The 16,023-nt window shown below is 40.3% G+C and overlaps 1 protein-coding gene across 1 annotated transcript in view; it reads left to right on the top strand.

Annotated features, from left to right (window-relative positions):
• The window catches only part of gra (granulito), a 32,104-nt gene extending 18,599 nt beyond the window's left edge, over window positions 1-13,505 (top strand). The window contains exons 7-8 of the mRNA XM_060920537.1: window positions 275-327; window positions 12,862-13,505. Of these exons, the coding sequence (XP_060776520.1) occupies window positions 275-327; window positions 12,862-12,874 (66 nt within the window). The 3' untranslated portion in view covers window positions 12,875-13,505. The remainder of the gene's footprint in view (window positions 1-274; window positions 328-12,861) is intronic.
• Window positions 13,506-16,023: the final 2,518 nt, after the last annotated feature.

Raw genomic sequence — 16,023 nt, 5'->3', positions numbered from 1 at the left:
TCAAACTTTGTAGCATCTTTAGTGCTTTTAGGAAGAGCAGTTTATTTCATAATTTGTAATTCTTCCTCACTTATGGTGACAAAGTGATTGGACGCCATTTTGCCGAGTTGCTCAAGGTGATAGTCTGAATCTCTTGACCAATTTCTTGACCAATCAGCATGCGCAATTTTCTATAATCCCCTCCGTATTTATAATTGTACATAAACAGTTAAATCCTAGGGTTGTTTTTATATGGGTTGTAAGAGTGTCTGTTTGTCATTTTACTTATTCACAGAGGGAACTAGACACACACAAGTTGTATGGAAACACCTGCGCTAAATGGGACATGTAAGTATATTTATATGAATGCAAACGTGCTTGAAACAGAGGATAGTATTGTTCCCTCACAGCTCTGGGGTCTCCGGTTCAGTCCTGAACTCGAGTTACTGTCTATATGGAGTTTCATGTCCCGCCTCTGGGTTTCCTCTGGGTTCTCTGGTTTCCTCCAACCTCCTGAAAAACCTGCTGGTAGGTGTATTGGCAATTCTAAATTGCCCCAGTATATGAATCCTTCTATAATTTGGGGTACATTCCATATCCATTGATGATCTTTATATTTACTATTTTCTTCAAAATCATCATATTATTACCTATTAATAGAAAGCATATTATTATTATTATTATTATTATTATTATTATACAGTTATGTGCATACTGTGTTTTCATTTCATTTGAAATTTGTCATGATGTTCGGAAATTAACTGTTTTTGCTGTCTGTTTTTCAGCTGAAAGAGGCTTTGTATTCAAAATAACGAATAGCAAAGCAATAAATTGAAAAACTATTTTTAAAATGTATTTCTAAAGTCTAAATACTAAAGAAAAATATTTAAGTTGATTTTCTCCCTCAAATAATTTAAATATCTTAATTTATTAATATTCATAAAAGTTCTGTCAACTATGTTACTAAAATGGTTTGTTCCAATACCATGTGACCAGCATCACATGATGCCACTTAATTCTGTAGTGGACATGTTGAATACACTGTGGAGAGTGTCATCTCATTAAAAAAAAAATTCTATAATAGCATATTGTCAATGAGTATATTAAATGAGTCAACTACAGTGGTATGCAAAAGTTTGGGCACCCCTGGTCAAAATTGCTGTTACTGTGAACAGTTAAGCAAGTTGAAGATGAAATGATCTCCAAAAGGCATAAAGATGACTCGTTCCCTTTATATTTTAAGCAAAAACAATTTTTTATTTTCATCTTTTACATTTTCTAAATGACAAAAAAGGAAAAGGGCCCGAAGCAAAAGTTTGGGTGCCCTGCATGGTTAGTACCTAGTAACACCCCTTTGGCAAGTATCACAGCTTGTAAACACTTTTTGTAGTCAGCTAATAATCTTTCTGTTCTTACCTGGGGGATTTTCACCCATTCGTCCTGGCAAAAAGGCTTCCAGTTCTACAAGTTTCTTGGGCTGTCTTGCATGCACTGCTCTTTTGAGATCTATCCACAGATTTTCAATGATGTTTAGGTCAGGGGACTGTGAGGGCCAGGGCAAAACCTTCAGCTTGTGCTTCTTGAGGTATTTCATTGTAGATTTTGAGGTGTGTTTTGGATCATTGTCTTATTGTAGGACCCATCCTCTTTTTAACTTCAACTTTTTTACAGATGGTGTGATGTTTGCTTCTAGAATTTGCTGGTATTTATTTGAATCCATGCTTCCCTTAACCAATGAAATGTGCCCTGTGCCACTGGCTGCAACACAACCCCAAAGCATGATCGATCCACATCCATGCTTCAGAGTTGGAGAGGTGTTCTTTTCCTGGAATTCAGCACCCTTTTTTCTCCAAACATACCTTTGCACATTGTGGCCAAAAAGTTCTATTTTGATTTCATCAGTCCACAGGACTTGTTTCCAAAATGCATCAGGCTGATTTAGATGTTCATTTGCAAACTTCAGACACTGAATTTTGTGGCTCGGACACAGGAAAGGTTTTCTTCCACTCCAGGGTCTGCTGAATCTTCCTGAAGGTCTTTTTCAGTCAAACAGGGGTTTTTATTTGCCTTTCTAGCAATCTAACGAGCAGTTCTTTCAGAAAGTTTTCTTCATCTTCCAGACCTCACCTTGATCTCCACTGTTTCTGTTAACTGCCATTTCTTAATAACATTACAATCTGAGGAAACAGCTACCTGAAAACACTTTGCTATGTTCTTGTAGCCTTCTCCTGCTTTGTGATCATCAATTATTTTATTACTCAGAATGCGAGGGAGTTGCTTAGAGGAGCCCATGGCTGTTGATTTTAGGGACAAGTTTGAGGAGTCAGAGAATTTATACGGCTTTGAAATCTGCTTCATCTGACCTTTCCTAACGAAGAATTTGAACAAGCCACAGTTCAATAAACTAATTAAGGTTTGGAACCTTGGTAAAAGTTACCCGAGAACTCAAACGTATTGGGGTGCCCAAACTTTCACATGGTGTTCCTTTTCTTTTTTTCACTCTCCAATTGTACAAAACAAAAATAATACACAAATCTTGCAGAAAACACTGAAAAGAAATGTGTCGTCTTTACCTTTATGCCTTTTGGTGATCAATTCATCTTCTGCTCACTTAACTATTCATAGTAACAGACATTTTCAGTAAGGGTGCCCAAACTTTTGCATGCCACTGTATGTAACATACATTGCTATGGTTTACAAATGCTAATGATTTCAATTCAATTATATGTTCAAATTTGATGTTAATTTGGTGAGGTAGTTACTATTCCGCACTACCTCACCTGAACAGCTATTAGTTTATTGTTTATACTGCTCATTTCATGTTTACCTGCTATACCTCAAGTGCCCTTGACTGTTTATTTGCTCCAATTTATGTGTGTGTGTGTGTGTGTGTATATATGTGTGTGTGTGTGTGTGTACCCCGATTCCAAAAAAGTTGGGACAAAATATAAATTGTAAATAAAAACGGAATGCAATAATTTACAAATCTCCAAAACTGATATTGTATTCACAATAGAACATAGACAACATATCAAATGTCGAAAGTGAGACATTTTGAAATTTCATGCCAAATATTGGCTCATTTGAAATTTCATGACAGCAACACATCTCAAAAAAAGTTGGGACGGGGCAATAAGAGGCTGGAAAAGTTAACGGTACAAAAAAGGAACAGCTGGAGGACCAAATTGCAACTCATTAGGTCAATTGGCAATAGGTCATTAACATGACTGGGTATAAAAAGAGCATCTTGGAGTGGCAGCAGCTCTCAGAAGTAAAGATGGGAAGAGGATCACCAATCCCCCTAATTCTGCGCCGACAAATAGTGGAGCAATATCAGAAAGGAGTTCAACAGTGTAAAATTGCAAAGAGTTTGAACATATCATCATCTACAGTGCATAATATCATCAAAAGATTCAGAGAATCTGGAAGAATCTCTGTGCGTAAGGGTCAAGGCCGGAAAACCATACTGGGTGCCCGTGATCTTCGGGCCCTTAGACGGCACTGCATCACATACAGGCATGCTTCTGTATTGGAAATCACAAAATGGGCTCAGGAACATTTCCAGAGAACATTATCTGTGAACACAATTCACCGTGCCATCTGCCGTTGCCAGCTAAAACTCTATAGTTCAAAGAAGAAGCCGTATCTAAACATGATCCAGAAGCGCAGACGTCTTCTCTGGGCCAAGGCTCATTTAAAATGGACTGTGGCAAAGTGGAAAACTGTTCTGTGGTCAGACGAATCAAAATTTGAAGTTCTTTATGGAAATCAGGGACACCGTGTCATTCGGACTAAAGAGGAGAAGGACGACCCAAGTTGTTATCAGCGCTCAGTTCAGAAGCCTGCATCTCTGATGGTATGGGGTTGCATTAGTGTGTGTGGCATGGGCAGCTTACACATCTGGAAAGACACCATCAATGCTGAAAGGTATATCCAGGTTCTAGAGCAACATATGCTCCCATCCAGACGACGTCTCTTTCAGGGAAGACCTTGCATTTTCCAACATGACAATGCCAAACCACATACTGCATCAATTACAGCATCATGGCTGCGTAGAAGAAGGGTCCAGGTACTGAACTGGCCAGCCTGCAGTCCAGATCTTTCACCCATAGAAAACATTTGGCGCATCATAAAACGGAAGATACGACAAAAAAGACCTAAGACAGTAGACATATCTGTGACGAATCTCAGTCATCCAGGTACATAGTAATCTGTGGTTGGTTGAAGAGAGCAACTGGACTTGAATCTTCAAACAACAGTTTGAAAAGAATCTTCAAACAAGTCCAGTTGCTCTCTTCAACCATCCACAGATTACTAAGACAGTTGAGCAACTAGAATCCTACATTAGACAAGAATGGGTTAACATTCCTATCCCTAAACTTGAGCAACTTGTCTCCTCAGTCCCCAGACGTTTACAGACTGTTGTAAAGAGAAAAGGGGATGTCTCACAGTGGTAAACATGGCCTTGTCCCAACTTTTTTGAGATGTGTTGCTGTCATGAAATTTAAAATCACCTAATTTTTCTCTTTAAATGATACATTTTCTCAGTTTAAACATTTGATATGCCATCTATGTTCTATTCTGAATAAAATATGGAATTTTGAAACTTCCACATCATTGCATTCCGTTTTTGTTTACAATTTGTACTTCGTCCCAACTTTTTTGGAATCGGGGTTGTATGTGTGTATACAGCGGGGCAAAAAAGTATTTAGTCAGTCACCAATTGTGCAAGTTCTCCCACTTAAAAAGATGAGAGCCCTGTAATTTTCATCATAGGTACACTTCAACTATGAGAGACAGAATGAGGAAAAAAAAAATCCAGAAAATCACATTGTCTGATTTTTAAAGAATTTATTTGCAAATTATGGTGGAAAATAAGTATTTGGTCAATAACAAAAGTTCATCTCAATACTTTGTTATATACCCTTTGTTGGCAATGACAGAGGTCAAACGTTTTCTGTAAGTCTTCACAAGGTTTTCACACACTGTTGCTGGTATTTTGGCCCATTCCTCCATGCAGATCTCCTCTAGAGCAGTGATGTTTTGGGGCTGTCGCTGGGCAACACGGACTTTCAACTCCCTCCAAAGATTTTCTATGGGGTTGAGATCTGGAGACTGGCTAGGCCACTCCAGGACCTTGAAATGCTTCTTACGAAGCCACTCCTTCGTTGCCCGGGCGGTGTGTTTGAGATCACTGTCATGCTGAAAGACCCAGCCACATTTCATCTTCAATGCCCTTGCTGATGGAAGGAGGTTTTCACTCAAAATCTCACGATACATGGCCCCATTCATTCTTTCCTTTACACGGATCAGTCGTCCTGGTCCCTTTGCAGAAAAACAGCCCCAAAGCATGATGTTTCCACCCCCATGCTTCACAATAGGTATGGTGTTCTTTGGATGCAACTCAGCATTCTTTCTCTTCCAAACACGACAAGTTGAGTTTTTACCAAAAAGTTCTATTTTGGGGGCGGCACGGTGGTGTAGTGGTTAGCGCTGTCGCCTCACAGCAAGAAGGTCCGGGTTCAAGCCCCGTGGCCGACGAGGGCCTTTCTGTGTGGAGTTTGCATGTTCTCCCCGTGTCCACGTGGGTTTCCTCCGGGTGCTCTGGTTTCCCCCACAGTCCAAAGACATGCAGGTTAGGTTAACTGGTGACTCTAAATTGACCGTAGGTGTGATTGTGAATGGTTGTCTGTGTCTATGTGTCAGCCCTGTGATGACCTGGCGACTTGTCCAGGGTGTACCCCGCCTTTCGCCCGTAGTCAGCTGGGATAGGCTCCAGCTTGCCTGCAACCCTGTAGAACAGGATAAAGCGGCTAGAGATAATGAGATGAGATGAGTTCTATTTTGGTTCCATATGACATTCTCCCAATCCTCTTCTCTCTCTCTCTCTCATTATCTCTAGCCGCTTTATCCTTCTACAGGGTCGCAGGCAAGCTGGAGCCTATCCCAGCTGACTATGGGCGAAAGGCGGGGTACACCCTGGACAAGTCGCCAGGTCATCACAGGGCTGACACATAGACACAGACAACCATTCACACTCACATTCACACCTACGGTCAATTTAGAGTCACCAGTTAACCTAACCTGCATGTCTTTGGACTGTGGGGGAAACCGGAGCACCCGGAGGAAACCCACGCGGACACGGGGAGAACATGCAAACTCCACACAGAAAGGCCCTCGCCGGCCCCGGGGCTCGAACCCAGGACCTTCTTGCTGTGAGGCGACAGCGCTAACCACTACACCACCGTGCCGCCCCCAATCCTCTTCTGGATCATCCAAATGCTCTCTAGCAAACTTCAGATGGGCCTGGACATGTACTGGCTTAAGCAGGGGGACACGTCTGGCACTGCAGGATTTGAGTCCCTTTGTTACTTTGGTCCCAGCTCTCTGCAGGTCATTCACTAGGTCCCCCCGTGTGGTTCTGGGATTTTTGCTCACCGTTCTTGTGATCATTTTGACCCCACGGGGTGAGATCTTGCGTGGAGCCCCAGATCGAGGGAGATTATCAGTGGTCTTGTATGTCAGCATTTTCTAATAATTGCTCCCACAGTTGATTTCTTCACACCAAGCTGCTTACCTATTGCAGATTCAGTCTTCCCAGCCTGGTGCAGGTCTACAATTTTGTTTCTGGTGTCCTTTGACAGCTCTTTGGTCTTGGCCATAGTGGAGTTTGGAGTGTGACTGTTTGAGGTTGTGGACAGGTGTCTTTTATACTCATAACGAGTTCTAACAGGCGCCATTAATACAGGTAACGAGTGGAGGACAGAGGAGCCTCTTAAAGAAGAAGTTACAGGTCTGTGAGAGCCAGAAATCTTGCTTGTTTGTAGGTGACCAAATACTTATTTTACCGAGGAATTTACCAATTAATTCATTAAAAATCCTACAATGTGATTTCCTGGATTCTTTCCCCCATTCTGTCTCTCATAGTTGAAGTGTACCTATGATGAAAATTACAGGCCTCTCTCATCTTTTTAGTGGGAGAACTTGCACAATTGGTGGCTGACTAAATACTTTTTTGCCCCACTGTATATGTGTATATGTAATATGAGTGTTTAGTCTATGTCTAGTTTTTATCTAGAGTGTTTATACTGTTTATATTGTTTATTTCAGTTATTCTATTTTTATTTATTGCATTGCCTGTTTGCACCATGGGTCAGAGAGGACTGAAATTTCATCTGTGCTGTATGTTGAGCATGTATAGCATATTTGACAATAAAGTTGACTTGACTTAACCTGTTCCAGAAAATGACGTGGTCAGCCAAACAAGGCCTACCATTTAAAATTATGGGTCAACATAGAGAAATTGTCAACTATGTTACCCAGTAGTCTATATATCATGAGTTGTTATTATCACATGATTATCAGTTTTAATATGTCACATGTTATTCATGTGAGCAAACTTTTCTCCTTCAGCTCAATTTAATGCAATAATTTTAAATAGATGTCAGGAGCTGAGAAACAGCGGAGATACAGGGATGCTGATCCAGCAAGAATAGCAGCATATTTAGATAAGTGGAGAGAGGGATAGCATTAAACTGTGTGACTTTCATTCAGTAGGTTTACATGCAGACTAATATTCCATTATTATCCGGAATTTGATATGGGTTATGTTAACAGTATATTCTATTTGGATATTATGAATTTGCCCTTATTCTGAATTCAGCAGTTTCCAGTTAAGACATGAGGGATATGCCGACGTTATTCAGGTTTTAGGAGTGTTCTTTGGACATGTATACAGCGCATTCAAAATATCCATCTCACTTGGGATTTTTACAGCAGTTTGTAACACACAGCCTCTTGCCTATTTACGGTCAGCTCTGTGTTGTACACAAAACAACTAGACCAACGTTTCTCAATCTTTTTTCAATCACGGCACCCTTCAGAAGTATGCAAATTCTCAAGGCACCCCCGTATAAAATATACGCAGTCACGCTGACCATACGCTGACCTCGGCAGTGACGTTGTGACATGGGAAAGGGGGCCGTGAGACAAGTTTTGATGATGCATGAGGCGGCGATGATCTGCATTAGTGTAACTTTTTTTTTTTGGAATTTTAATTCATTTTATTTATTTCAATGTTAGAATATATAATTTTTTGACCGCACCCCTAACAAAGCCAGACGGCACCCTGGTTGAGAGACGCTGAACTAGATAATCGGAGTATACATGACTGCATGTAAACAGGAATATTAGTGGAATGTTCATTTTCATTAGCCATGTAAACAGCTTCGTAGGAATATTGTATTTTTTTGAAATAAGGGCAAAAACTGGAATATTTTGTGCCTGTAAATATAGCGATTGTCAACTATGTTGCACCTCATTTTTTCACATTTGAAACAACTAAAATGGTGCTTCTGATATCCTTTAAAGTACAATGTACATCTATAAAAATTCATCTCATCTCATTATCTCTAGCCGCTTTATCCTTCTACAGGGTCGCAGGCAAGCTGGAGCCTATCCCAGCTGACTACGGGCGAAAGGCGGGGTACACCCTGGACAAGTCGCCAGGTCATCACAGGGCTGACACATAGACACAGACAACCATTCACACTCACATTCACACCTACGGTCAATTTAGAGTCACCAGTTAACCTAACCTGCATGTCTTTGGACTGTGGGGGAAACCGGAGCACCCGGAGGAAACCCACGCGGACACGGGGAGAACATGCAAACTCCGCACAGAAAGGCCCTCGCCGGCCACGGGGCTCGAACCCGGACCTTCTTATTGTGAGGCGACAGCGCTAACCACTACACCACCGTGCCGCCCTCTATAAAAATTGTTTGGATATTTCTTAGAACTATCAAAATAACCTGTATGGTAGTTTTATAATAAAAAATATTTATATAATCCTGTCCTTAATGACAGTGTCACACCTATATTTGGAAAAAAAAGTAAAAAAATTCTTTGAAGAATTCTTTTCATATTTTTAAAATGTATATGGCAGAATAGACTCGAGCCCCTAAAACTGTATTTTACTTGAAGTGCAGGATTTAATCAAATGACTGTAATGACATCCATTTTGTCCATAACATAGTTGACAAACTGAGTAGTGAAAGCATCTTTTCTCTTTAAAAAAATGTTAAAAAATGTTAATGTTGAAGCTTTGCAACTTGCGGATATGGTTCACTGAAGGAATATAAGAATTTGAACTACTGATTATTCTATTGAGAAAGAACATTTTTGCTGTTGTGAAATATACCCCAAAGTATAGAATGACCCATGTGTGCATGGTGCCCTGTCATGGACTGGACTCCTATCCAGGCTGATTTCCTGCCGTGTGCCTGGTGTTCCCAGAATAGGCTCTAGATCTACCATGAACCTGATGAGGATGAAGTGCTTACTGAAGGTTAATGAGTGAATGAATGAGAATCTACTGTTGGAACTCACAAATATCACAATTACAAGCACACACAATATCATTTATGCAATGCAGCACATACAGTTAGGTCCATATATATTTGGACACTGACACAAATTTTCTTTTTTTTACCTGTTTACTGAAACATATTCAAGTTATAGTTATATAATGGACATGGACATAAAGTCCAGACTTTCAGCTTTCATTTGAGGGTATCCACATTAAAATTGGATGAAGGGTTTAGGAGTTTCAGCTCCTTAACATGTGCCACCCTGTTTTTAAAGGGACCAAAAGTAATTGGACAATTGACTCAAAGGCTATTTCATGGGCAGGTGTGGGCAATTCCTTCGTTATGTCATTCTCAATTAAGCAGATAAAAGGCCTGGAGTTGATTTGAGGTGTGGTGCTTGCATTTGGAAGATTTTGCTGTGAAGAAAACATGCGGTCAAAGGAGCTCTCCATGCAGGTGAAACAAGCCATCCTTAAGCTGCGAAAACAGAAAAAAACCCATCCGAGAAATTGCTACAATATTAGGAGTGGCAAAATCTACAGTTTGGTACATCCTGAGAAAGAAAGAAAGAAAGAAAGAAAGAAAGAAAGCACTGGTGAACTCATCAATGCAAAAAGACCTGGACGCCCACAGAAGACAGCAGTGGTGGATGATCGCAGAATAATTTCCATGGTGAAGAGAAACCCCTTCACAACAGCCAACCAAGTGAACAACACTCTCCAGGAGGGAGGTGTATCAATATCCAAATCTACCATAAAGAGAAGACTGCATGAAAGTAAATACAGAGGGTTCACTGCACGGTGCAAGCCACTCATAAGCCTCAAGAATAAAAAGGCTAGATTGGACTTTGCTAAAAAACATCTAAAAAAGCCAGCACAGTTCTGGAAGAACATTCTTTGGACAGATGAAACCAAGATCAACCTCTACCAGAATGATGGAAAGAAAAGAGTATGGTGAAGGTGTGGTACAGCTCATGATCCAAAGCATACCACATCATCTGTAAAACATGGTGGAGGCAGTGTGATGGCTTGGGCATGCATGACTGCCAGTGGCACTGGGTCACTAGTGTTTATTGATGATGTGACACAGGACAGAAGCAGCCGGATGAATTCTGAGGTATTCAGAGACATACTGTGTGCTCAAATCCAGCCAAATGCAGCCAAACTAATTGGTCGGCGTTTCATAATACAGATGGACAATAACCCAAAACATAAAGCCAAAGCAACCCAGGAGCTTATTAAAGCAAAGAAGTGGAATATTCTTGAATGGCCAAGTCAGTCACCTGATCTCAACCCAATTGAGCATGCATTTCACTTGTTAAAGACTAAACCTCAGACAGAAAGGCCCACAAACAAACAGCAACTGAAAACCGCTGCAGTAAAGGCCTGGCAGAGCATTAAAAAGGAGGAAACAGCGTCTGGTGATGTCCATGAGTTCAAGACTTCAGGCAGTCATCACCAACAAAGGGTTTTCAACCAAGTATTAGAAATGAACATTTTATTTACAATTATTTAATTTGTGGCGGCACGGTGGTGTAGTGGTTAGCGCTGTTGCCTCACAGCAAGAAGGTCCGGGTTCGAGCCCCGTGGCCGGCGAGGGCCTTTCTGTGCGGAGTTTGCATGTTCTCCCCGTGTCCGCGTGGGTTTCCTCCGGGTGCTCCGGTTTCCCCCACAGTCCAAAGACATGCAGGTTAGGTTAACTGGTGACTCTAAATTGACCGTAGGTGTGAATGTGAGTGTGAATGGTTGTCTGTGTCTATGTGTCAGCCCTGTGATGACCTGGCAACTTGTCCAGGGTGTACCCCGCCTTTCGCCCGTAGTCAGCTGGGATAAGCTCCAGCTTGCCTGCGACCCTGTAGAAGGATAAAGCGGCTAGAGATAATGAGATGAATGAGATATTATTTAATTTGTCCAATTACTTTTGAGCCCCTGAAATGAAGGGATTGTGTTTAAAAAATGCTTTAGTTCCTCACATTTTTATGCAATCATTTTGTTCAACCCACTGAATTAAAGCTGAAAGTCTGAACTTCAACTGCATCTGAATTGTTTTGTTCACAATTCATTGTGGTTATGTACAGAACCAAAATTAGAAAAATGTTGCCTCTGTCCAAATATTTATGGACCTAACTGTATGCTCTCTTACAAATGGCACAGCTTTACTGTTATTTGTGTTGGTGACGTCTGTAAGGCCATAGGGTGCCCCATTTTTCATTTTAGGCTTTGTAGTAGTAGTAGTAGTGATCTAAATACAGTGTTCTAGTCTTATGAGCGTCTGGTTTTGTCAGGTGTGACAAGAACATTTAACAGTTATTCCACTCGATCTCGTCATACATGGAAAACCAAAGATTCTCTGATCTCTCAGAGATACTCGGCGCTACGTGTCTTGTTGGCTATCAGCTCACGTATGACTTGATTTCGTGGAATAACTGTTAAATGTTCTTGTCACACCTGACAAAACCAGTTGCTCATAAGACTAGAACACTGTATTTAGATCACCTTATGGAAACCTCTCATGCCATCTTGCATGACTGAAAATCTACAAGATCAGTTCCTTGTTTGCAGGTATTCCTGCACAGTAACATTCCATACATTGTATTTAAAAAAAAAACAGACACTCTTTCACCGCTTGAATATTGGTGCCAGAGGAAAATAATAAGAAACAACAGATGAGGATAGTGCCTTCCATTTTTTAGTCCTGAGTGCACAAAAGTGAAGTAAGTATGAGCCACGGTTCAGAAGAAATACTTCTATATGGACCCAACCCTGCAGTTATGAGCCCTTCCCACAAACGAGGCCAGAGTCCATCCTCAGAGGGGACTCGAGTATTTGGAACAAGTGAGAAAATGTCCTTAGATTTGATGATTTTGTGTTTTCCACCAATTAGTTAAGGGCTTTTCGGCAGAACCCTCCATTTATTTTGCGCCCTTCGTGACCGTCCTGCATGCACTTACGTACAGCAAAGACGTGGTTTACAGCACTGATTCTCTCTTTCTTTTAAAATAATAAAATCACAACCCACTGTTATATTCTTGAGTTCTTATATTTATTAGCTGACTACATTTGGAAATTGAATTGAATGTAGTCTCTGGCTTGCTGATTAGGGAACTAAATATCCATGTACATCCAGATTTCTGTAAAGCCACTTTATGCCAATACATGTTAAAAGTTTTCTACAAATGGAAGAGAATTGAATTAAAAACACTATAAATGTCAGCTTAGACCACATGGGGTCTCAGTATAAAATTCAGGAATAAAAAAAACTGTTTTGCTCAAGTAAGTAGCCAAATTATTATTGTCTGTCAAATAATTGGATTGCATTCATAAGATTCATGGTTTATGGCTGTATAAGGTTTGAGTTCCTGGTATACAGAATTGAACTTTTTTCCCCATGTGCAATTGATATTCATATGTTGTAATTGGTTCTCCTTTGTCTTCTGTTGAGAATTAATACTAGGCTGTTGTGAAAATAGAGACACAAAATAAGTTGATGTTTATATGTCTTTTTTTTCTTTAGGTTGCCTGAATAATGATTCCTCTCGATGTTGGAGTTTCAACAGATTGTCCCATCTTTAACATGTAATAATAGAAAGCTAAGAAACAATGAGAATTTCTGCTCTGAAAAACTTTACAGTACTGTTTGTCATTGAACTTGAACCATTTTCACGAATACAGAGCCTTGACAGGGCCTTTGGATAAGTTTCCATTTTGATCTTTGACATTACTTAATTTGGGCATTTAGACCACATCCAGCAGTTTCCAGTGTGTGTGTGTGGGTTGTTTCTAATTCTTACTTATTAATGAACACTGCAATACTTTGTGTGACTTTTTTTTTTTGAAGTGGAATACTAACAGAGTTTTGAATTTAACAATGTAGAATCGAGTTGTGCTGCACTTTGTCCCTCAGGAGACTGTATGCCCGGGGTCTACAATATGCAAAGTTTACATGATTCCAGATCAGACGAAATTTTCTGCACATATTTATTTGCCAAACGGGCCTTGCTGCTTGTAGGTCAGTGTGCCTAACTTTAAATATAGGGGAATAAAGGGGTCTGAGTTCTGTGCAAGCATTTTGAGGTGTCATTTTCAACATGCTACTTTTTCAGTCAACAAAGTCAAAGCATGCGCTCATTTTACTTTTTTGTTTAAAATGTATTTAAAAGGAATATTTGCACATGTTGTATTTTGTAACTGTTTTTGTGAAACTGAGTTCACATCTGTGTTATCGTCTTGAAAAATAAATACAAGTCTCATACAAGGAAGTTTTTAGTTGTGAAATTATTCCACTTTGATGAGTAGGTAGGGAGAAAAATATAGATGATGCATCAGTTTTAGTTCCATGACTGTACCGTGTGTGGGTAAATGAAGGCATGTTCCATGGAAGAACCTTATTCTAGATCATGAAACCTAACACATTCCACATTGACTCCATAAGTGGAGTGTGCAACTGTGGTCACATGCAAAGTCTGCACCTACAATGATGTTTTGCCATTGACATCCAAGCAACTGACTATTATAGTTATAATCTATGTATTGTTTATTTTTATTGGTCTAGTTAATGTGAATGTTATAATGAAGCACAATTTATTTCCTAAACAAAGGAAGTTGTTTATTTGGTTAATACGCTATATGACCAAAGGTTTGTGGCCACCTGATCATCACACCCATATGTGGTTCTTCTTCAAACCTTTGTCACAAAGTTGTAAGCACACAATTGTCTAGAAAGTCTGTGTATGCTGCAGTATTAAAAGAGGCCCAGATCTGTTCTAGCATGTGTAGGTACAGCGCCACAGTCCCGTCTAAGAACTACAGATCCCATCAACCAACTTCCGCGATGACCTACGTCATGCCTGGGCGGGATCACCTACGTCACTTCCTCCATGAGCCCATAAGGGACTCAACCACACTTCCGTCTTCCTCTTTGGCTCTGTGAACCACGCGGTAACAGACATAAAAAGAGGCACTCTCTCCGGACCGTCCGAAATCACAACTTTTGCCTGGCAAGAAAGAAGATTTCAGCGTGCTTTTCGTTTACCACTGGCCACGGTAAAACTACCTAAGTGCGTTATTTTACTCAGATTGAGTGAGTTACAACCGGTTTTTATGTGTTCGTTATAAGTAACGTTACGACTGCCGCCCAAAGCAGTTAATTAAAAGTTAGAAGCGACCGGATTCCTTCTGACTTAATCGCTGTGCACATTGTTTGATCAGAGACTTTTCCTCACGAACGCTGAAGTTCGGACCAAGAAATTCTCTGCGCTTCCCCGGAAGCCTCCACAACCTCTGTGAACTCCAGAAGTTTCGGAACATCTCTATAATCTTGCATAGCAGCAAGATACTAAAGTAAGACTGGCATTTTGGGCAGAACTAGTCTTAGGAATTAGCTTTATGAAGTAGTGTGAACTTAAACTCATGAACTGTTTAATTGTTTACACTTTAGACACTCAGCGTGTTGAATTGATCATTGTTCTATTTTGTTTTGATCTCTCAATTGTTAATAGATAGGCTGTTGCATGCTTCTCAATCCTTTCTAGCACTTTTAATTTCATTATTACACATATTTTGACCTCATCAAGATTTCAGTGAATTTGGTAATGTTATAAGCTAGTGGGTTAGCTGCCACGGCTAATTTCTTTGTCTCAGAACACGAGGTGGGTTGTCACCCTCCCCCAGCACACACACAGACGCACCTTAGATAACATTCCAAAGCCTGATTTATTCCAAACTTTACGGCACATTTTCCCGCACCCACATTCAAACTCTCTTTGTCTCCTCCTTCCCATACTGCGCATAGGATACACCCTAAGAGCTCAGTGGCTCACATAGTGGTAAGGAGAAAATCTCTGCCACACACACCCCTTTCTCTCCCTCATACACACACACTCAGACACACTCACACGCGCATACACACGCTCATCAAGTATATGACCATATTGTATATAATGTATTAAACTACTATTACCCATTTTTATCATTGTTATAATAAATTCAATTATTCTGAACCTGTGATTGTCTGTTTTGCCTATATACTTGAAGTCACACAATCTCAAAGAATTCCAAGGTGTATGAGTGCCATTGGCTGTAGCCTGGTAAGTGATACATTATTGCTGCATTGGAAGTGATCATAATAATTTGGAATATACCATAATTTAGCTGTTTGGTAGTTTATTATTAAGCACCAAAATTAATGGTATTATTAATGAGACTGATTTAATGAGACTGATTTAATGATTTAATGAGATTGATCACTTAAGACCAATTGCCCCAACACATGACAATGCCCCTGTGCACAAAGCAAGCTCCATGAAGACATGCAGTGTTTCCCAACATCAAGGAAGCATCCTTAACAGCTGCATTTCAAGGATGCCATGCCATCAGATCCCACCGAAGGACTGTTCCGATGTCTTTGATCCTTCCCATTCTACCAAGGACCCCAGAGAATCAGAATTTTCAAGGACGTGTGTGTCCTTGGCATTCTTCAAGCATCCAACCATCCTATGTGCATTTACAGGACTGGACCTTTTCAACAACACACACCTGTCTAAAGGACAGGTTGCCTCTGAAGGACCCATCCTACCAAGGAAGTATCCTAGACTTTGAGAAATATTGATGGTTTGGTAAGGTTGGACTGGAAGAACTTGAGTTCTTTCTATTGTGGTGAATGTGAATGTGCACACAT

Source organism: Neoarius graeffei, chromosome 5 (assembly GCF_027579695.1).
Source record: "Neoarius graeffei isolate fNeoGra1 chromosome 5, fNeoGra1.pri, whole genome shotgun sequence".
In the NCBI taxonomy this organism is placed as follows: Eukaryota; Metazoa; Chordata; class Actinopteri; order Siluriformes; family Ariidae; genus Neoarius; species Neoarius graeffei.
Note: the sequence above shows the minus strand (reverse complement) of the source record. Positions and strands in the feature narration are given on the sequence as shown.